The 22,348-nt window shown below is 33.3% G+C and overlaps 4 protein-coding genes across 5 annotated transcripts; 3 read left to right on the top strand and 1 right to left on the bottom strand.

Moving 5' to 3' along the window:
- The first annotated feature begins 787 nt into the window (after positions 1–787).
- On the top strand, positions 788–6,802 carry LOC25500891 (serine/threonine-protein kinase BSK3). 2 transcript variants are annotated; one of them, XM_013589391.3, is made up of 11 exons: positions 788–1,064; positions 1,700–1,883; positions 1,976–2,196; positions 2,931–3,066; positions 3,780–3,913; positions 3,987–4,092; positions 4,574–4,659; positions 4,801–4,989; positions 5,683–5,835; positions 5,936–6,049; positions 6,273–6,802. In XM_013589391.3, the coding sequence occupies exons 2-11, from the start codon at positions 1,802–1,804 to the stop codon at positions 6,525–6,527; spliced, it is 1,476 nt and encodes a 491-aa protein (XP_013444845.1). In that variant the 5' UTR covers positions 788–1,064; positions 1,700–1,801; the 3' UTR covers positions 6,528–6,802. The 2 variants fall into 2 exon arrangements, with proteins under 2 accessions (XP_013444845.1, XP_024629171.1); XM_024773403.2 differs by having other exon boundaries at positions 788–1,094.
- An 826-nt stretch (positions 6,803–7,628) lies between these two features.
- LOC112417492 (uncharacterized) lies at positions 7,629–9,855 on the top strand. The gene is made up of 2 exons (XM_024773404.2): positions 7,629–8,813; positions 9,492–9,855. The coding sequence occupies exon 1, from the start codon at positions 7,715–7,717 to the stop codon at positions 8,507–8,509; it is 795 nt and encodes a 264-aa protein (XP_024629172.2). The 5' UTR covers positions 7,629–7,714; the 3' UTR covers positions 8,510–8,813; positions 9,492–9,855.
- Positions 9,856–10,469: 614 nt separating this feature from the next.
- On the bottom strand, positions 10,470–12,774 carry LOC25500890 (uncharacterized). The gene is made up of 2 exons (XM_013589390.3): positions 12,552–12,774; positions 10,470–10,920 (listed from the first exon to the last, which is right to left on the bottom strand). Exons 1-2 carry the CDS (start codon positions 12,672–12,674, stop codon positions 10,804–10,806), a joined length of 240 nt encoding a protein of 79 aa, XP_013444844.1. The 5' UTR covers positions 12,675–12,774; the 3' UTR covers positions 10,470–10,803.
- Positions 12,775–13,891: 1,117 nt separating this feature from the next.
- LOC25500889 (UPF0187 protein At3g61320, chloroplastic) lies at positions 13,892–18,785 on the top strand. Its single transcript, XM_013589389.3, has 4 exons — positions 13,892–14,784; positions 16,908–17,075; positions 17,267–17,473; positions 18,326–18,785. The coding sequence occupies exons 1-4, from the start codon at positions 14,104–14,106 to the stop codon at positions 18,500–18,502; spliced, it is 1,233 nt and encodes a 410-aa protein (XP_013444843.2). The 5' UTR covers positions 13,892–14,103; the 3' UTR covers positions 18,503–18,785.
- The last annotated feature ends 3,563 nt before the right edge of the window (positions 18,786–22,348 follow it).

Genomic DNA, 22,348 nt, shown 5'->3' with positions numbered 1-22,348 from the left:
CAATTCACATAAAAAGTATAAGGAGTAATACCAACTATTTACAAATAAATCAATTTTGATATTAAATGGACCCATATCCATAAGTCCATAATAAATCATAATATATTTTCTTTTTACAGTACAAATCATAATAGTTAAAATATCAAGTATTGATTTTCTTACTTTTTGTCAAAAAAAGTATTGATTTACTTACTTTAATAACTATGTTACTTTCTTTAGATTTAGACAAGCAAAATCCTACTTAATAATAAAAAAAAGACAAGCCAAATCCTAAAAATATAATTTTCCATCATCTCTATTACAATTAGTTAGATATCTTATGATTTTTTTTTTTATGTAAACCAGACATCCTCCGCATGTAACTGTATCACCTAATTCTTTGAATCAGGTAAAATCTCTATACAACTTCCTCCTCTATAAGATCGGCCGCGGATGATATAGCTACTCGTAGTCCAAATAAAATCTATCTCAATAGTCGGATTTCAACCTCCATCTTAAGATAACTTATGAAATTTTAAAAGAGAAAATCCAAAATTCAGATATCTGATATCTCAAAACTATTTTTTTTAAAATATCCGGCGAGAAAATGTGTTGTGCCAACAAATCATTAATAAAAAAAAAAATTAAAACAACAATTTGATTACAGACAGATCTTTGAATCTACATACTCATAACATGCACTCATGACATGTCGGTAATAATTCATTTTATTTTCCTTTTTTTAATAATTAAAAAAAAAAACAAAAAAAGCCAAAAAATGAAAATGTTAGAAAAACCAAACACATGCTCTATCATTCATCACCCTTTTCACATTCTTCTTCTTCTCACACAGATCTTCACTTTCTCTCTCTCTCAATTCATCTTCTTAGCTCAAACTCTTTCTGGGTTTTGCTTCAATTCTTCAAAAGATTCTAACTTTACAAAAATCTTTGTAAATGCTGTTCAAAATGTGGATCTTGTAAAAGCTATTGATTTTATCAAGAAAAAAAAAGACATATTTTTTTTTATATTTTTCAGGTTCAGATTGTTCCACTTTTTCCTTTGTCATTGGAAGAAGTTTAAAGGTGAAGTAGCTTTTTGAGGTTGTTGAAAAGGTTGTTACTTTACTCAACATTCTAGTCAATTTGAAAAAACAATGAAAAATTAAGACTTTTGAGTTGTGTTAAGTTGAGTTGCATTTCTTTGAACTAAATAAGTTGACTTTGAAATTTGAAAAAAGAAAAATTTGATGAAAAAAAAGATAGGTGATAGTGCTAAGATGATAGTAGGTAGGATATGATATATATATATATGAAGGTATAAATCTTGGTATGTGTGTGTTTATGATGTTTTACACTTTCAATAAATATTTGGAGGAATTGATGTTAGTACATCTTTAAGTTTAATGTTGTTTTGCTTTAAATGCTAAGATGCTAGAAGTTAGGTTGTCATAACTCATAAGTACTAATAGCATCTAAATAAGGGTTGTTGCTGTCATTAGTTTTGGTTGTGAGAACATGAGATCAACTAAAAAAGTAGTTTTAGATTCTGTGTTTTTTAAGCTACTTTTTTTCTTGTACTAGGTTCTGTGGTTTTAGATTCTGTGGTTTGGATTAAGATCAAAATTATTTATGTTAGCTTACCCTTTTACAGCTTCACTTAGACAGCTTTTGAAGTGATTAAACTTGTAGTTTTGACTCAAACATTTTAATGATACCAGGCATGAAAGTATCATTTGTCAGTTCATAAGATTGATCAAGGCACATCATTGAAAGTGGAAGAGGTTTTTCGTTACTTTCAAGTGTGATTTTAGTAAATCGAAATGGGGATTCAGTGTTCGAGACTCGTTCCATGTTGTGTGAATTCGCAAGTTAAGGCGTCGGTTCTTGAAACTCCAGATGCTGGTAGGTAGACTCATATCATATTTTGGTGAATTTGTTGGTATTTGATATGGAATTTTCTGATATCTGTTTATTTTAATTTTTTTTTCTTCCAGAAAATGATGATAGAAGTGAGGTTAGTAACTGGCCTATGTTCCGTGAGTTTACACTCGAGCAACTTAAGAATGCAACATCTGGTTTTGCTGTTGAGAATATTGTATCTGAGCATGGAGAGAAGGCTCCAAATGTTGTTTATAAAGGGAAGCTGGAAAATCAAATGAGAATTGCTGTTAAACGGTTTAATAGAAATGCTTGGCCTGATACTCGGCAGTTTTTGGTAAATGTTCCCTTCTTCCACCATGATTTATTCAACCACACTCTTAGGTTAAATTCTTTTGTCAATGACCATGCATTGTGAAAACCGATGTTATTGTTATTCTTTGTAATGCATTCAAATATATGGTAATAATAATAATGTTAAAATTGTAGATGTGTGACAGTGGACCATCTGTGATAGGGACATTCTAACTTAATAATGTTTTCTCTAAGGTTCTATTTGGATAAACAACTTAATTAAGTGTTTATTATCGTATAAGTGCTGATGCATAGTCTATTTTTATAACAAAAGATAAAATAAAGACAAATTGAGTACATGTAGACCATATAAGCTGTTTTCATAAGCTATCATGGAGAGATTTTGAAAATAAGCTGAAAACAACTTATGTACATGTCATAAGCTGTTTCCATAAGCTCTCTTAAACAGTCTCACAAGTGGTTATGCCAGCAGATAAGCTCTGATAAGCCAATCAAAACAGGTCTGAGTTCCTTTTGTGCAGCAGTCAATTTCTCAAATAACTCTTGGCTAGCATGTAGATTCTTCTCATGTTGTCTTGGTCAATTTGCATATGTATGGAACATGCAAGTGTATCTATTGCTCTACATTGTTGTATCTAAATGTTTAAGTTTCATTATTGCTATGAAGCTAACGGTGCATCCAGATTTGCTAGACACATTCCTTTCCCTCTTTCTTTTCACTTTCAATTGATCAAACCAAACGTTTCACAACTGCAGGAGGAAGCAAAAGCAGTTGGCCAGCTTCGTAACCAAAGATTAGCAAACTTGCTTGGTTGTTGTTGTGAAGGAGATGAGAGGTTGCTTGTGGCAGAATATATGCCAAATGAAACACTTGCAAAGCACCTTTTCCATTGTAAGTGCCCCTTTCATTTCTCAAATGACATCAGAACGTGTGCTATGACAGCAAATTACAATTGTTGATTATAGTCATAATTAGGATTAGTCTCTATTAATTATCGCTGATACAGTTTCTTATTCGTCCTTATTTTGAGAGATTGTCTGTCTATATATTTCTACATCCCCGTTGTGTAATGTGAGTCGGCCATTCTAAACTATTCAACTACAGTCACTTTACCACATAACTAATTTTTATGCGATAGTTCCAAAATTTCCAGTTGATTTGTCGAAATCGATTTTATAAAACAATTATATACTCCTAAGTTTTAACTAGTGTGCAAGTATTCTTCTCTCTCTAAGAGGAACAAACTGATTAAATGTATCAGATTTTAGCCTTATTATATGTTCACTTTAGATCTTCGAGGACATTTGATTTAGAAGATTTGGTCGAGCAAACCTTGTTTCAATATTGCTTTTAAAAAACATTTTTTTAAGCGTCAAATTGCCAAAATTTAACATGTCAAATTACAAACAACTGAACATGTCAAATTACCAACCCTTTATTCTTGATTCACGATGTTGCGCTTTGTCTCTTCCAGTGTCATGTTTTCTACAATATATTGTCATAATGATTATGTTATTAAAGTGATGCTTTATAAAACCTCAACCAGACCCTTGAGTTTATTTGGTGTGAAGTAATGTGTTCATGTACTCATGTCTCTAAATCAGGGGAATCACAACCTATGAAATGGGCTATGCGACTAAGGGTTGTTCTGCATCTTGCACAAGCTCTAGAGTACTGCACAGGCAAAGGGCGTGCTCTATATCACGATCTCAATGCATATAGAGTCCTCTTTGATGAGGTGAGTTTTTGTGCCTACCTTTGCATTCATCTAAGTAATTAGAATGATATAAAACGTGTTAGAATTTTTGCAGGATGGTAATCCTAGGCTTTCTACTTTTGGACTTATGAAAAATAGCAGGGATGGGAAAAGTTATAGCACAAATTTGGCATTTACCCCTCCAGAATATCTCAGAACTGGTATGTTATTGCCATATATAATGGCTATTGTTAGTTTTGTAATTTTTAATATTCTATTGAAGTTGTATTTAGTAAATCATATTTTCCGATCCTCGGAAATGTAATGGTTGGGCAATTTAGTCCCTCAAATTTACGAAATAGCAAATTTAGTCCCTCAATAAAAAATGTTTCTTTAGTTAACATCCATCAAAATCAATGAAAGACCTACATATTGATGGAATAATCTCTGGTTGCATCAAGATAAGCATAAAACCTTTAAAATTGTGGTGCTAAACTTGGAAAAAGGACTAAATTGGCCGACATTCAATTTAAGGGAATGAATTACCATTTTGTAAATTTGAGGGACTAAATTGACCGACCCTTACAATTTCAAGGACTAAAATGCTGATTTAGTTGATTTGTATTGCTATTTATATGTTCATTCATATTTTGTAAGATTTGAGCAACACATAATTTCTTGTATATCTTCCATTTTATGTAGGGAGAGTAACACCAGAAAGTGTAATATATAGCTTTGGCACTCTTTTACTTGACCTTCTCAGTGGAAAGCATATCCCCCCGAGTCATGTAAGTCATTCTTGCAGGGACCAAAGTTAACACTTAAAAGTGATATTTTATATTATATATGAACTTGAATATCTGTAATATTTTAAGTTTTTGGTAAGCTATAAACTTTTGCATATCTAATTATTAGAGAACTTGATGCAGGCCCTCGATTTGATCCGGGACAGAAATCTGCAGATGTTGACAGATTCTTGTTTGGAAGGACAATTTTCTGACAATGATGGAACTGAGCTGGTACGCTTGGCATCTCGGTGTTTACAGTATGAACCTAGAGAAAGGCCTAATCCTAAATCATTGGTTGCTGCTTTGGCTCCTCTTCAGAAAGAAACCGAGGTTGGTTCATTATAATTACGTAGTTAGGTTAAAATATCCTGTTTGAAATACTTGCTGCTTAGATTCTTTTGTAGAGTTAAGGCAGGGGTAGAATGGGATTCATATCTTTTATTAGGTTTATTTGCATAATTCCGATATCGAAATGATATTTCGACACAAATTTGATTGTAAATTTTGATAACAATTTGCATGGTTAACGCAATTCAAATGCAGTTGAATATATTCAGTGGGGTGTCAGTGTCGCAAGTCACAACACATTCACCATCCACTGAACATAGTTAACCACAATTTTTGAATGCCATATACCACAATTTAAGGTATTCAAATATACATTATATCCATTAACTATCCAAATTACGTTCAAATATATATACTATGATCAAATATACAGAAAGTTGTTGTTAATGACATTCAAAATGGTGGTTAGTTGTGTTTAGTCGGTGATTAATGAGTTGTGAAGCTTGTTATTCTCATTAATCATCAATTGACCATGCATTTGAACTGCATTAACTGTCTAAATTGTTATTCCATTGTGTCAAAATAACACGGCTCTTTCCTATATTCACATTTTTTTTCCTTGCACTCACATGCATTACGTACATGATGACAGCATATTGTAGTTAATCAAACTTGGAAGTGCACACATGATTATCTTTGTTGTAACAAAATGTATTGATACTCATTTATTCTTAGGTTCCTTCACATGTATTGATGGGTATACCCCATAGCACCAGTTTTGCATCATTATCTCCACTTGGTGAAGCATGTTCAAGAAAGGACTTGACTGCTATACGTGAAGTTCTGGATAGTATTGGTTACAAAGATGATGAAGGAGTTACAAATGAGGTTCTATATCTAAATCTTATTTTAATGAATTTCTACATAAAACTTTCAAATTTGTTTTGAAAAGATTGTAACTTATGTATTCTCTTTTCTGATATTGCAGTTATCATTCCATATGTGGACTGATCAAATGCAGGACATATTAAATTGCAAGAAAAAGGGGGATGCTGCTTTCCGACAGAAAGAGTTTAGAGAAGCAATCGAGTGCTACACACAGGTAGAGTTCTTACGCAGATAAGTTGGATTAATCTTAATTGGCTTACGCATATCACAATTAGACCTCTAGTCAATATTTTTTTAAAACCAAATTAATCAGGTAGTTGGTAGAGATTATTTACACATAATCATTTTGGTATCTTATGGATCCATCCTATTTTTCTTAGACTTAGTTTCTAATCATAGTAATTTAGTTAATGAGATTTGATTGTGTTTATACGCAGTTCATCGATGCTGGAACAATGGTTTCTCCAACAGTCTATGCACGACGCAGTTTGTGTTATCTCATAAGCGACATGGCTAACGAAGGGCTAAATGACGCAATGCAAGCGCAAGTTATTTCACCAATATGGCACATTGCATCATATCTTCAATCTGTTGCACTTGCAACACTTGGTATGGAGAATGAAGCACAAGCAGCACTTAAAGAAAGCACAACACTCGAGTCGAAGTGGAACGCGACTTCGAAACAAAAGTGAAGACTTTGTACAGAGACAAATACTTGTTGCTGATTGTGTCTTGCATGATGATAATTACCCTAAGAAACATAAATTTCATCTAATAGATTCACCTCAAAGAAATTGCATGTTCTTTTTATTTTTGAAGACTTTTTAAAGAAACAATGATTGAATGAATGTTGTTGGCAACACCCCCTCCCCTTTTTTGTTGGGTCGGCTAGGATGTTTATTTTAGCTCTATGATTTTATTTGATTGATTGAGCATGAATCAAAATTTTATTAAATTTTTGTTTTTAGTTTATGAAAGGTTAAAAAATGTGAAGCGTGGATGTATTTTTTGTGTTGGAATGTCAAGGAAGAGTTGCCATTTCTTAGATCCCAACCCATCATCTATTTTGTCAATTTTTTTTTTTGGTAGATAGATGAAATGACAAAGTTATTATAAACTCAAACACACAAGTGGAGGTACCGGAGTTCGAACTCCGGTCATAGCATCCGGCCTAACAATTTCAGCATTTTTGCCAGTTGAGTTAGGATTTCTAGATATCTATTTTGTCTATTTATTATTATATTTAATTTAACATACACCATCTCTCTTTGTAAATATAAAGTTCAGAAAATAATTTTATACCTAAATATAAGTTTGTTTTAGAATTTGCTCCTCATAGGAGTTAAAGTTGGTGTTGAGGCTTGATTGAACCTTGGTTTTAGGTTTTTTTTTCTTTCTTTTCTTCCCTTTCTTTTGTCATTTTTCAAAAATAAAATAAAAATATCCATTAGTTTTTGGTGGGACCTTATTGACTTACAAGGACAAAAACTAGTATTTTGGTGAGTGAGGATAATTTGGGGTTTTCAACAAACACATTAGTGTGTTTTTTGTGTGAAGTTTGGTCCAACGTTAACTGCTCTTCTGAGGATCACAACAGTACCATATTCAGCAACCATTTTTGGAAAGAAAAACCAATTCTTTTACAACTATATTTGTTAACTTTCTTCATCTTTCAAATTTCAACCATTAAAGATTGAGGCTTTTTCATGAATACTCATCAACAACCATTAATGGAAGAAGAAGATAACACCATGATGGAGGTGAGGGAAAGTTTCATGCTTCCCTTCGGTGAGGCGACGATCATTCTGGAGGATGTTATGGTTTTGGGGGTTTCTCTCTTTTTGGTGATCCTGTTTTCACATCCATTCAAGGTGAAGAAATGACAAAGGTGGAAAACAAATTGATCTCTGCAAGAAATGAACTTTACAAGACAAAAACACGTGCACCTAGAGCTTCACTATGGATGGAATTTTTCATGAGTAAAGCTAGTAAAATTGAACATGAAGCATTCATTTCTGCATGGCTTTCCATTTTTGTTTTTCCTCATAAAAGCTTGTTGATCAAAAGTTCTTTGTTTCCTATTGCTGTTCATCTTGCTAGAGGAAAACCTATTGCTTTAGCACCGTCGGTTCTGGCTTGCTTATATAAGGATTTGCGTTTGTTTAAGGAGACAATTGTTGGATTGACAAAAACTACAACAGAAGGTGCTAAATTTCCATTGAAGGTGGAGGTTAATGTACAATCACCCATTTACTTGGTTAAAGTTTGGCTTTGGGAGAGGTTCAAAAATTTGCAACTCAGTAGAGAATGGATCAAGATGTTCCAGCTTGTGTGCCTAGATTCAATGAGAATGAAACCATTGCTTGGAAAAATTACTGCAGACCCTTATCTGATGCAAGTTTATTCATTCCATCTAGATGATATTGATGCCGGTGTTTACTGCAGACCCTTATCTGATGCAGGTTTACTGCAGACCCTTATTTTGATGCCGGTGTTACCACACGTTATGCAACATGGTGGAAGAGAAGTGCAGGTTCATCAACATGTACAGCTCATGCTGAGATTCCACTTGAGTTTCTTCATCCTAAACTTGTTACTTTTGGAAAGCCTTGTGACTATAGTTCAAAAGCTAAGGGAGATGATATTGTTGATGGTGATGTTGAAGATGGCTTGAATTCTGAGAAAAACTCTGTTGATATTGTTACCGGCTCTGATAATTCTGTTGAAGATGGTTTGAATGCTGAGAAAAATATGGCTGTTGATGGTCCTTCTCCTTTGTTATCTGTTGCTGAGGATGGTAACCATGTTCAGTCTAAAGATGGAGATGAGAGCATGGAAGCAAGGCTGTCAAATGACGATATCTGCCAAGCTGAGACTCCAACTGAAAGGTATAGCTTTTTATCTGAAGAAAGCATAGCAGAACTTGAACAAAGAATCAACCAACTCGAAATAGTGCATACAAAACTGAAGACGAAAAGGTTAGGCCCTCAGTTGAAAATATTATTGGCTCATAAAACAAAAACCTTACCAATTGTTTACATATCTTACTTATTTCTTACTTCTTATACCCTTTTACTATGTTATTTATTATATCATATTAATGTTGGTACTTTGTTCTGCTTTTACTTCATTACTCCAACATGAAACTATATTAATGGCATTGAAAGTAATTTGAAATTCAAAGCATGTGCTGAAATCTGAACTGTATTGTTCCATTTCCAGTTGGGAAATCTAAAACATCACCACTTTCATTTGTTATAGTAAAATCTATTAATGGTGGCATTGAAAGTTATTTTATCTATTACTGTTAAATCTGTGACATTAGAACCTAGTGTATCCAGCTCAAAAAGTGTTAAGTTATTGTTGGCAATGCCGATTTTCTCTGTAACAAGCTATTTGTGTCTAATAATTATCATATCAAATTTTTTCATTTTCGTTGTTTATAGAAAATTGAAAAAAATATATAAATTGTTACATTTTAATGCTTTTCTTTGATTTATATCAAATTTTTAATCCTAAAAGGAAGGAGTAAAAGCACAAGTCAAGTATTACTTCAACCAAATTCTCTTTTTAATACATGTTAAAGAAAAAGCCTATTCATTAAGATTGTGAGTAACACCCTAACTAAGTGTTGTGTTACATTGCTGGCAACGCAGACGCAGGTTGTTACCGTGAAGCCACTTGACAGAAATGGATTTCAACAGAACAAGGAATTTCTCGCAGAGTTTTTAGCTTTTTGTCTTTTGAACCACCCTAATCTTTTCAACTTAGTAGAACTAATTAAAGATGGCAAGGTTTGTCTGGTCACAGTTGACAAACAAGACCATATGAAACATGAACTTTTAGGATATGGATGTTGGTACTTTGTTCTGCTTTTACTCTATTTATTATGGTGTTCTGGAAGAATATGCAAGTAGTTTTATCAATGGTGGTTAGACAAAATGATTGAGTTTGCTTTTTATTTTATGAATCTATATGTAGTTCATATTTTTATTCAGTTCAAATTTTAGCTATATTTGATCATCTCTAATTACTTGACTCTCATTCAAATAACCACCATAGTTTGTCTCTTCTATATATTTGTTTCATTTCAATTTGAAATTCTACTATTTTCTCTTGGCTGAAACAGTTTCAGGTCACCCTTTTTCTTTCATACAAAATAATGAAGTTACCATTTTTCTTTGATTCATTCATATCAATCATATAGAGTGGATGAAAAAAGAGATAAAACTTGTGCAGAACCTGTCATGCCTTATCTCTTCTTTGTCTCATAGATTTCATATTTGAAAGTTCAAATTATGTAGCTCTTCACAGTTCCACATCAATTGTCCAAGAGAAATTTTGTGTGAATGTCAATTTGTTTTGTGGTTTTCATTCTCTGCTACAATAATATTTATTAACCTGCCTTCGATTTATGTCTCTGTTATATCATAAAACATTCAGACTTGCTCTTTACGTATACAGGTTATCGATATATTCCCACTGAAAGTTACAGTATACCATACTAGGTAGTGACTATGGAATGGAATGATCGTTTGGCATTTTTAATGACAAATAGTTCGATATTAACACACGTGACCTATGCTACAGTTGTATGCTTCACTCACAATTTGCATATACATTCGGCAGTTCCATTAGGTAAAAACAAATACATATTATTAACACAACTTTTAAAAGCTTGGATATGGGTGATGGATGACCTTATTTGATGTGCAAAATACCTTGTCAATTAATAGTACATATACAAGGAAAGGGAAACACCACAGATGCATAATAGCCAAATACATAATTTAAGAGAAAAGGGGATATTAGGGTAAGAGGGATGCATCCTAAAACATGGTAATGATATTATTGTCTGCCTCTAGTCTATTGAACCACTACATTAGAACAGAGACTCACAAGTTCACATGGCTAAAAGAAAACCTTGACTCAAAAATAATAATATTCCTGTACAAGATGACAATGAATTTATGGATGATCCTTGTTGCTGTCCGATTTCCCTATATGCTTTTCTTCAGATTCTGATTTTGAACCCAAAAAAAATTCTTTCACAGTGCTTTGTGCGGAAAGTAGCTGCTTTTTAATCTGCCAATAAGAAATTAGGACATCAGATCTAAGAAAAAACAATTCCCACAGGTTTCCGTTAGATGATATGAAAATATATTTGTATTCACTTCAGATTGTAGTTTCTTATCCTAGAGTATCTTAGTATTCGGGTTAGACTTAATTCAATTCCAAAAGTTAACTCAAGGGGTGAGGATTACTCAAACTTTACAGGGACTCCTTTGTCAATATCTTTAGTTGTCGTGGGATCTAAACACACCACATCATGTTTAAGATCTGACATCTGGAGTGTGGACAAGAGCGGATAGTCCAATAAAATATCAGTCATAGGTTCTTATACCATCATAGAAATTTGATAGTCTTCACCTCTTAAACTAGTTTTTGGGGATTGAGTTAGACCTAACCCGCTGACCTCACTTAGTGGGAAAAGGTTTGGTTGTTGTTGAGTTAGACTTAACCCAATTTGTTGAGTGAGCCTATCCTAAATATGTTATTGGGCCACCTGCTGTTGTCCATGTTCCAAATGTTTAAGGCATGAAGGGATGTGTTTGTTAAGATCCAGCATCAACTAGGGATACATTATGACCAGAGTAGTCCTTACAAGGTTAGGAAAATCCTAAGCCATTAAGCTAAATTTTGGGGTTGAGTTAGGTCTAGCCTGAATTCTAAGTAGTTCATTCAATGTAACTTTAGATGGCCCGTTTGAGTAAATTAGCATTGTGAATATTACTAAGAAAGAGGTTTTAGAACTTTTCTAATCGTAAAGGATACATATTCTTCAACATTTGCAATGCCTCAGATTATAATTCAACCTAACTGGCCATATGTATCTTATGCTTGACCAATAAGCCTACTATGGTCCATTTTTCTAGATCTTTACAGAAGACAAACTAATGGAAATGGAGTCGTATCACAATTTACGAAAAAATAGAATCAGTGAAACCCTCGTGAGCAAATGATATAAAATAAAACAAATAGAGAATACAATTAATTCTAAAAACATAGCTATGGTTAAGGAAATTTTTATCTGACCATTGTCACCTCTATGATACACGACATAGATATTGCACTTAATGCCTTTAGCTGCTATCCATTTCATCAAACACAATTTCCATACTTTACATAGCATGCCATCAGGTCTTTTTTTTCCAAAAGCTTTCAATTTCTTTTAAGAGTTAAAACATAGTTAATGTGCTTATGGACCAAGTCCTACACAACATTCTCATTTCACAATGCAACTTCTAGTAAGAAACAACAACATAATGCACGGGCTGGACAACTTAACCCGACTTGCTAGAGATTCGACTAAGCTAAGAGGAAACACACATAAACGGGTGGCAGGTGCGGGCAAATGTTTGGTTAAAAATCATATCTACCAACAAATCTTCTTTGTAAACAAGAAAAATGAAATTAAGTCCCTAGTTTTCATTCTATCTGAACAACTTAATAAAAACATGATGAATAATACTAAACAAAACATGATCCTGTGAATATTTTTGAAGGGGGTAATATGAATATCCTCAGCTAAATGCATATGTTGGAATTGGCCTTAATCAAAATTTGGAAATAGAATGAAATAAAGCAATAATATATGTTGAGTGAACAAGAACATAACCCGAACATTCATGAAGAGAAGAAAGAGAGAGACTTACAGGGTCAAGAGCATTGGGTTTGGGGCCATAATCAGCGGTTAAGAGAAAATAGGAAGCGGTAATAGTTGCAACAATGGTTAATCTTTTCACAAACTTGTCCGTTTTTGGATTCATTAAACTCATCCTTCAGAATCAGATTGCTGTGTGTACGAGGTTATGGTTGGGGTTCTGGATACACTGGTTTGGTCGCTTGTTTTTTTTTTTTTTTTTTTTTTTTTTTTTTCTACTGCTTGTTTTTATTAGGAGTGTTAGATATAATCAAAAATGAAAAGTTATTATAATTATCTTTTATTTTTATTTTCCAAAAAAGGAGATTTTTATGAGTACAAAACAAACATATGAAGTTTTAGATTTTTCTAAAAAAATCTTTCAATAAAAATATCTACATTTTCTTAACAAATTAATTTTTCAAGTTGAAAAATTTGCTCTTGAGTCTTGACAAAACACTTTAATTTTTTTTTTTACTAATCGTATTAGATGGGATCTATGAAGCCCGAATACGTACTACGGATGCAGGTATAATGTGATACGACTAAGATACATCAACAAAATTTTTATATTTATAAAATACTTGAAAAAATTTTGCATTGATATGTTAGGATATCAACAAATGCAACAATAAAAGAAATCAAAACAAAATTTGTTTAATGTTGATTAATTGAATCTCATAACTCTTCTTACTTTCATCCACCAAAAATATATTTTTTAATTAGTTAATCGAAAATTAATTATATTTTTTAAATTAAATCATATACATCTATATACATCTCCATTGAATTTTTCACAACACAATCTCATTTTTTTACCCTTCATTTTTTTTAGATACATCTCTCTGAACTATCTTATAAGTATCTGTCGAATATCTTATAAGTATTCGATAAGATATATATTTTAAATTTAAATAATTAATTTTGATATTTAGTAGATACGTATCCGCAGTGTATTGTTGATATCCGATATGTATCCGACACGGGTGCGTCTCATAAGTTGAGATTCATACTTTAATTCATCATAGGATAACATTTGGGTGACATTAAGGTGTCAATGTGCATTGACAATCAAAATGTTACAACTAGCTTTCTACTATCTCTTACAAGGATTTTTGTTTTTTTCGTATATGACATTGAAATTGACCAATATCACATCCCAGTATCACCCAAATGCTATCCATCATGCGTACCATAAAAAAAAAAACACACACACACTTGACCAAGTTGACTCACTATGTCGACTCATCAACAGGTTGATGGAAGCCGAGAACCTACAAGAGAATGTGTTGGTGTTGGTGTTGGTAAGTCCTACCATCCACCAAGTAATAATAGTATCTTTGTCTCCCTTCTCAAATATCTTTTTTTTTGGTGGAATCTGTAAGGCATATCTGAAACGTGTAAAAATATGCTTCACTCACAAAAACATTTACTAGGTTCTTTTAAGATTTAAAATTATTAACTAACCCACCAACCACACCAACCAATTTTTAACCAACTCCTTCTCTTCTTCACTCTCATGCTCTCCTCTTCACTTCACCTTCACCTTCACCTTCACCATCTCAATGTACCATCCTCCCAATAACCAAATCAAACTCACAAACCTAACTTCCCAATTCACCCCAAAATGCCACTCACACCTACTCCAACAACTAATTCTTCAACCATATTCCAAATCCTACAAACACACCCCCCTAAAATGTTCTTCCACACCTCCCCCCACTCCAATAAAAACCATAATCACCCTCCTCCGTACAATCCCAGACTGGGCAGACCAAAACCAAGAACGAGGAATGCAAAAAAACAGAACACTCTACAACCACACAAACTGGGTCACACACCGTTCCTCTCTCCGTCACGTGCGTCACTTTTTCTCTAGCTTCTCCTCACGTGTCATCCTCTCTTTAGTCCCTCCTGTTCTCTTCTTCACTTCTTTCGCCGCCGTCATCGCCGCTTACAACTCCGCCGTCTGGTTCCATTACTTGCCGGAGTTTTTTCCTGTACTAAGAGCTTCTTCGCTTCCTTATCAACTTACTGCTCCTGCTCTTGCGTTGCTATTGGTTTTCAGAACGGAGGCTTCTTATTCGAGATTTGTTGAAGGGAAGAAAGCTTGGACTGCTGTTATTGCTGCTGCTAGTGATTTTGCTAGACTTGTTATGGCTACTGTTGATGTCAGTGGGAAGGGTGATTTTCAAGTTAAGAAGGAGCTTTTGAATTATATCATTGCTTTTCCTATTGTTCTTAAGGTATTCTTGCTATTCTCACACTCTTTCTATTTTTTTATTAACCATAGACGTGTTTTTGTGGAGGAAAATATCCCGTTAGTTATATAAGCTATGAAACACTGTCACTAATAATTTGAGAAAATGAAAGTCATTGAATGTAATTTTATGTCGATGTCGGACACTGACATGTGTTAGACATCAAACACGCCTTAAATCTGAGGTTCTGAAGTGTAGGTACAAGGTATGTATGAATCACATACACACACAACACTAACATGTAGACACCTGTAATAATTTGAGAAAATTTAAGTGATTGAATGTAACCACATAAGTTTGTGGAGGAAAATATTGCATTAGTTATATAAGCTATGAAACACTGACAAAAGATACCAGAGTCCAGACATAACATTGATATGTAGATACTGGTAACCATGGTAGTCAAAATCTATTGCTAGCACTTAAAATCTTACAATTTTACGATGTTGCTCCCTATTACTGTGTTCCATGCCGATTGGAATCGTAAATTGCTAGCAGACGGTGGAATCTCCGTGCTAGGTGGTGGAATCTGTTACGATTCTACATGTTCTGTTATTTATGGGTTTTCCTGGTCGGGTCACGCGACCTGATTTCATTTAAAACGACCCTCAAATATCCCTATTTCGAAGCTTTTTGTTGTTTTTATAAAATTCTGGGGGTTTTTCTCATGTTTTTGGTGGTTTTTAACTGTTCTTAGATGTGATTTGCTTCTGATTTGATACAAGTTAAGTTGTTATATAAATTTATAAAATTGGTAGGATCTTACAATCCCTGTTACGATTCATGATCTTGTGACACTTCCCTGATCTTACCTAGGAACCCCGATTTTGACTACCTTGCTGGTAATAATTTGAGAAAATGGAAGTAGTTATGTGTAACCACCTCATATATTGTTGTTGTGTACCTATGAGACATGTTGAACACCAGACACTCGTTTAATCTGAAGTGTCGATGCTACATAGGTTATAAGCAATGTTTTAATTTGTGGTTTCGGTTGCGTTATGATACTTGATATATTGCAAAAAATTGCAATCACCTATGTGAACTTAATCCCAATTGAATTACGGTTGTAGGGATATTCTGGTCTAGATTGATGTAACTAAAGACACTTTTGTTTCATACGTGGAGTAATAACTTAAAGTCTTGTTACCTAGAAGCTAATTCAACTTGAGTGTAAGTTGTGCATGGTTGGATTGCTAGTTATTTGAGGTCAAAATAGTTCAATGGTTATTGGGTATTCCTCAATTTTGCTTTTCTGAATGACAAGTGTATAACTTGTTGAGGGTTGGAATGTTGGCTACTTTAAATGCAGGACAGTTCAATGGTTGTTGGGATTCCATTAACTTTTTCAAGGATGATTTTGAAGGGTTTGTAAGGTTTTTTTTTTTCTTTCAAATTATAAAGGTTTGGACTTTTAATTGCTTAAGGTCAGATTAGTTCTCTGTTCTGGGTGAATGTTGGTTACTGAAGGTCAGAATTGTTCAATGGTTGTTGAGATTCCATCAATTTTCTACTTTTTTAAAGATAATTTTAAGGGCGTGTAAGGTTTTGTTCAAGTAGTGGGGTGGGTCTTTGGGTTGGTAGTTGGGGAGTTGATAGTGAAACTTAGTGCGAACAGTTTGAATGTGGTGATGTTCTATCTAGGGTTAGATTTAGTTGCTTAAGGTCCGTCAGAATAGTTCTATGCTTGCTGGGTTCTGCTCAATTTCCGTTTTTCGTAAATGATAATGCAAAAGGGTTTTTGTTATGTGTGTTCAAGCTGTGTATGTGTAGGGTTGAGTTTTTAGTTGCTTAAGGTCAGACTATGTTTCATGTTTGTTGGGTTTCCTTTTTTTTTTCTTTTCCTAATGACATTGACATAGTGAAGGGTGTCTGCAAGATTTTGTTCGAGTTATTTAAAGCAAGATTTTCTGGGCTGGTAGTTGTAGTTGATGGGTGTAAGTCACCATTTTGTTCAGACTAGTTCCATGTTTGCTGGGTTTCCTTTTTTGTCAATGATATATCGAAGCTTGTCTAGAAGGTTTTGTTCGAGTTGTTTAAAGTAAGCTTTTTGGGTTGGTAGTTGTAGTTGATGGGTGAAACTCACCATTTGAATAATTTGAATGCAGTGTCATGTGTTGTATGGTTCAGACGTTGAGAGAGATCTTCAACATTTGCTAGAAGTAGATGATATAGCATTGATCATGAAATCGAATCATCGACCTCGCTGCACTATTGAGTTTATATCGCAGAGCATTCGGCTACTAAAATTGGAGGATTCTAGAAGAAGTATCTTGGTAAGCAAATTTGTTGCATTTCAGTACAAAACTAGATATTGAATTTAGGTAACGTTTTTAAAAACAACTCTTCAATAGCCAGAAACGCAAATTTATGTGTTTCCTTGGTAATTAGGCAGAGAAGTGTTAGATACAAATATATTGAAATAAAACTTCTTTATTTTCAAACATTTTCCCTAATTGCGGTACAGGAATCAAAGATCACTTGTTTCCATGAAGGAATTGGCTTATGTGAACAGCTTCTGGGTATTCCGATTCCGTTATCATATACTCGCCTGACTTCAAGGTTTCTTGTCTTATGGCATCTGACGCTCCCTATCATACTTTGGGATGATTGTCATTGGATTGTCGTTCCTGCTACCTTTATCAGTGCTGCCTCTTTGTTCTGCATTGAAGAAGTATGTTCCTCGCCTTACTTCAATCTTATACTATTTAAATATATCAAGTTATGATCTTCTAGGATCTGTTATACTCCCTCCGGACTCAATTATCAGAAAAATACCTACTTTAACGCTTACTAATTAAGGACGATAGTTAATAACATTTAAGTTTCTTGATTTCTTGTAAAATACATTTACTGATCTTCCCCTAGTTATAATGGTCAATTGCTCACAATAATATTGAGCAATTAATTTAAGGGCAATTTGGAATAATAACATTAAATGCAGATAGATTAATTGATGCTTGCTTATATCTGAGAAACAAATTTAGACATTTTTTGCTTAGGATTGAATCTGGAGTAGTACCTTATAGTTAACAGAACCAGGATTTTTAGACTTATGCACATTTTATGTTCATCAATGTTTTATTCTTTTCTTTGTAATTTCACTAGGTGAAAAAAATTAAGTTGACAAACAAATGTTGAAAGAAAGATGAGAATGATAGTGACAATACTTTTCATTTCAGCAGTTGGATTTTTGTGAGTGGACTCTATAATTGTTTTGGAATTGCTTATGGGGTGTCTGTCCTTGCATATTAAGTATTTGGTATACTATTGACTGGACATTTTGGTGCTAAAGTTATGCCCAAAGACTTTAATTTGCTTTGCAATCTTAAAAATTTGGAATTTCTACAACCTATTATTGAAATCACAAGAGTTGCCAAACAGAACAAACCGTGGAATCAATTTCCTCTTTTAAAATAGATTTGGTGGACTGCCCCAAATCTAAACTGAACTCATACAGAAGTGATTGATTGATGGATTCTTTGAATACAACTCTGGTTAGCTAATTGAAAAATGATTTGTGCAGGTTGGAGTTCTTATAGAGGATCCATTTCCAATGCTTGCGCTTAATGATCTCTGCCAAAAGGCCCAGAAAGACATTCAAGAAGCAATTGCAACCGAAAATGTGATTCATGCACACCTTGTTGCAAAGCGAAACTACCACTCTAAAGAGCATTCACCAAATGGCTGGCCTAGTTCCTAAACAGAAGAGAATTTTGCTTTGAATATCTTCTTCTACTTTTACTTATGAGGTGGCTCTATATGTTGTACTTGTTTAGTGGTTAGGAATTATATCATGTAATTAATCATGATCATTGTGCTACACTTGCACTAGCTTGACAATTTCTTTAGGAAATTGCCTCAAGTACATCAATAGTTCTTTAGGAGTATATTATGCTAATGTAGTGCATCTGTATATATCATAAATTCATAATCATGTAAATATAATCTCATCAATTCAGACCTTCATTTTGATGGTTTATCAATGTATATTTAGTTTGAACTGTAGGTTCGAATAGGCATCAACTTCCATTACTTTGGAGACGACTTCCCTTTGATGCTGGCAACTAACCAGATAAAACAATGATGCCGAAAGGCTCAACCTCCTAATGACATTGTTCACAAAGTGTTTCAAGTCTCTCTAACTTCAGCACATAACTGTGACATGCCCTAATCTATAGCACCTTGCACTTTCAATTTGAGGTACCTTAGGTATGTTGATGATGAGGCCCTCGAAATACCCCCGATATGCTTTCAAAATTAATGACAGATCTAGAACTTTTTAACAAAGACAACAAAATAGTATAATATTTTGGTAGAAAAAAGTTATAGGCTTCTACAAAATTCTTTAGTTTTGACAAAAATACAACAAACCTAAGCTTGTACATTGTATTTTAATATTTTGAAAATGAGTGATTTTTTCATTGTCAATGTTTTAAAACACATCTCAATACGCAGGATACGCCAAAGAGATTACTCTTTCCAAAATTGCTTCAAAATCAAATCAAATATTTTTGACCAAAAACTTTATATTGAAAGATAAATCTGTGTTGAATTCAATCCATTTGCATTCCAATGAAAAATTGATACCAATTGTGGCTTTGTATTGCAGATTTTTATTTTCAAATACACTTCATTGCAAGTCAGCAACTGTAATATGATGTAGTCAGCAATTTGAAAGCATGTAAGCTACTATATTATCCCCTCATCCATCTATTTATGTGCACAGTTTTAAAATTGGTCTGTAATTTCATGCAATGTAGAAGCTTAATCTTCTGGTTTGTTTATAAGAATGTACAATAGGCAATATAAATGCAGAAATTGGAAATTTAAAAGGTACGTATCAATGTACTATAGTTTGAAGAGTAGAAGTTAGGAATTGAACAAATGCCATAAGTTACTCTGTGCATCATCTCTGAACCTGATAAGCTATAAAATTCAAACCACTTTCCACATGTTTATATTCCCTACTTGAGTCTATATACAAAATTTGAATTGAATCTAAGTTGGCATATAAAAAGGGTTAAGATAGGGCTGGTTTCAGTTCAAAACTCATATATAGAGCTCAAGGTTGATCTTAAGTTTCTAAGCATTTTTCTCGAGCTCAAGTTTAAGATTTGAGAGCTTTTCATCTTAATTTTCTCAAGTTGGTCATCTTATACACATATAAGAGCTAAACAGAAGCCAAATGAGGTTTTATGAGCAGTGAGTGACTTTCAAATCTAGTCTAGATATATGATAACCAAACACAATGATTTCTCCAATAATTTCAGACTTTACATTTCATAATACATTTGAAATCCATTCAATAAAAACTTATGAATATATTTTTCTCAAATTTCAGAAATTTATTTATTTATATTATTTGCAAAAAAAAACTGAAGAATCAAAATCATAGACCCAAGAGCAAGAGGTACCAACAAAGATATAACAGGCAAGTATCTGAAATAACAAGAATCAAGTCTTATCCTTGTAAACGGGGTCGGCTGCATGGATTAAACGATGCCATATGGTTTTATCATGTAACAGAAACATAATATCAAAACCAAGCTAATAAATGTTGTTGTAGCAGAGAACGGAAACCACAAAGGAAATCGACATTCACACAAAATTTATCTTGTGGCTCAGGCAATTGTTGGGGAACTGTGAAGAGCTACATACTTTGAACATTCAAATTGAAAGTTATGAGACAAAGAAGAGAGGCTGGTGCGGGAAGAAAAGCCTTGACAATTGACAGGTTCTGCACAAGTTTTACTCTTTTTTTCATCCTCTCTATATGATAGATAGGAATGAATCAAAGAAAAATGGTAACTGCATTATTTTGTATGAAAGAAAAAGGGTGACCTGAAACTGTTTCAGCCAACAGAAAATAGTAGAATTTCAAATTGAAACGAAACAAACATATAGAAGAGACAAATTATGGTTGGTTATTTGAATGAGATTCTAGGAATTAGAGATGATCAAATACAACTAAAAGTTGAACTGCATAAGAAAGCAAACCTCAAGCAGCAAGATACTTGTATTCTAGGTGAGTAAAACTAGTGATAATCACTCAAATAATCAAACAAATAAGGCACCGAAGTAATTGCAGCGAAATGAAGATCCACTGGTGATCAATAGTCATTAGTCATTTTGATACCAAATATGTAAAATGAAAAGCATGTGCCCCAAATCATTTTGAGTTAAATACTTATAACTCAGTATGAGACAATATCATAGCAATGCCAAATAAAAATATGAACTACATATATATTCATAAAATTAAAAGCCAACTCAATCATTTTGTCGAACCACCATTGATAAAACTATTTGCATACTCTTCCAGACCAACAAAATAAATAGAGTAAAAGCAGAACAAAGTACCAATATTCATATCCTAAAAGTTCATGTTTCATATAGTCTTGTTGTCAGCTGTGACCAGACAAACATTGCCATCTTTAATTAATTCTACTAAGTTGAAAAGATTAGGGTGGTTCAAAAGACAAAAAGCTAAAAACTCTGCGAGAAATTCCTTGTTCCGTTGAAATCCATTTCTGTCAAGTGGCTTCAGCGTAACAACCTGCATCTGCGTTGCCTGCAATGTAACACAGCACTTACTTAGGGTGTTACTCACAATCTTAATGAATAGCCTTTTTCCTTAACATAGTATTTAAAAGAGAATTTGGTTGAAGTAGGACTTGACTTGTGCTTTTACTCCTTCCTTTAAGAATTAAAAATTTGATATAAATCAAAGAAAAGCATTATAATGTACCAATTTATATATTTTTTCAATTTTTTATAAACAAAGAAAATGAAAAAAGTGTATAATTTGATATGATGATAATTATTAGACACAAATAGCTTGTGACAAAGAACATCGCCATTGCTGCCTGCCAGAGGTTTGAACCAACAATAACTTTCAATGCCACCATTAATAGAGTTTACTATAACAAATGAAAGTGGTAATGTTTTAGTTCCCTAACTGGAACAATGCAATTCAAATTTCAGCACATGCTTTGAATTTCTAATTACTTTCAATGCCATTAATATAGTTTCATATTGGACTAATGAAGTAAAGGCAGAAAAAAGTACCAACATTATTATTATATATGAAATAATAAAGTAAAAGTGTATAAGAAGTAAGAAACAAGTGAATCATGTAAACAATTTGTAAGGTTTTAGGTTTATGAACCAACAATATTTTCGACTGAGGCCTAACCTTTTCGTCTTCAGTTTTGTATGTGCTATCTCGATTTGGTTGATTCTTTGTTCAAGTTTTGCTATGCTTTCTTCAGATAAAAAGTTATACCTTTCAGTTGGAGTCTCAGCTTGGCAGACATCGTCATTTGACAGCCTTTCTTCCATGTTGGTGTTATCTTCTTCTTCTTCTTCCATTAATGGTTGTTGATGAGTATTCATGAAAAAGCTTCAATCTTTAATGGGCTTTGAAGGTTGAAAGATGAAGAAAGTTTAACAAAAATGGTTAGAAAAGATTTGGTTTTGTTTTGAAAAATGGTTGCTTAATATGGTAATGTAGTGTTTGTAGTAGTAATTAACGTTGTACCAAATT

This window comes from Medicago truncatula, chromosome 8, assembly GCF_003473485.1.
Source record: "Medicago truncatula cultivar Jemalong A17 chromosome 8, MtrunA17r5.0-ANR, whole genome shotgun sequence".
In the NCBI taxonomy this organism is placed as follows: Eukaryota; Viridiplantae; Streptophyta; class Magnoliopsida; order Fabales; family Fabaceae; genus Medicago; species Medicago truncatula.
The sequence above is the reverse complement of the archived record's forward strand: the minus strand, read 5'-3'. Positions and strand labels throughout refer to the sequence as shown.

What these genes read in the sequence shown, in the direction of transcription:
- LOC25500890 (XM_013589390.3), bottom strand. Translation starts at nt 12,674, where the DNA reads ATGAGTTTAATGAATCCAAAAACGGACAAGTTTGTGAAAAGATTAACC. An exon ending in AACCCAATGCTCTTGACCCT is followed by an intron (nt 10,921 to 12,551) that starts GTAAGTCTCTCT and finishes TCTTATTGGCAG; the next exon opens with ATTAAAAAGCAGCTACTTTC.
- LOC25500891 (XM_013589391.3), top strand. Translation starts at nt 1,802, where the DNA reads ATGGGGATTCAGTGTTCGAGACTCGTTCCATGTTGTGTGAATTCGCAA. An exon ending in TCCAGAATATCTCAGAACTG is followed by an intron (nt 4,093 to 4,573) that starts GTATGTTATTGC and finishes CATTTTATGTAG; the next exon opens with GGAGAGTAACACCAGAAAGT. An exon ending in ATGAAGGAGTTACAAATGAG is followed by an intron (nt 5,836 to 5,935) that starts GTTCTATATCTA and finishes CTGATATTGCAG; the next exon opens with TTATCATTCCATATGTGGAC.
- LOC112417492 (XM_024773404.2), top strand. Translation starts at nt 7,715, where the DNA reads ATGACAAAGGTGGAAAACAAATTGATCTCTGCAAGAAATGAACTTTAC.
- LOC25500889 (XM_013589389.3), top strand. Translation starts at nt 14,104, where the DNA reads ATGTACCATCCTCCCAATAACCAAATCAAACTCACAAACCTAACTTCC. An exon ending in CTTTTCCTATTGTTCTTAAG is followed by an intron (nt 14,785 to 16,907) that starts GTATTCTTGCTA and finishes ATTTGAATGCAG; the next exon opens with TGTCATGTGTTGTATGGTTC. An exon ending in CTTTGTTCTGCATTGAAGAA is followed by an intron (nt 17,474 to 18,325) that starts GTATGTTCCTCG and finishes TGATTTGTGCAG; the next exon opens with GTTGGAGTTCTTATAGAGGA.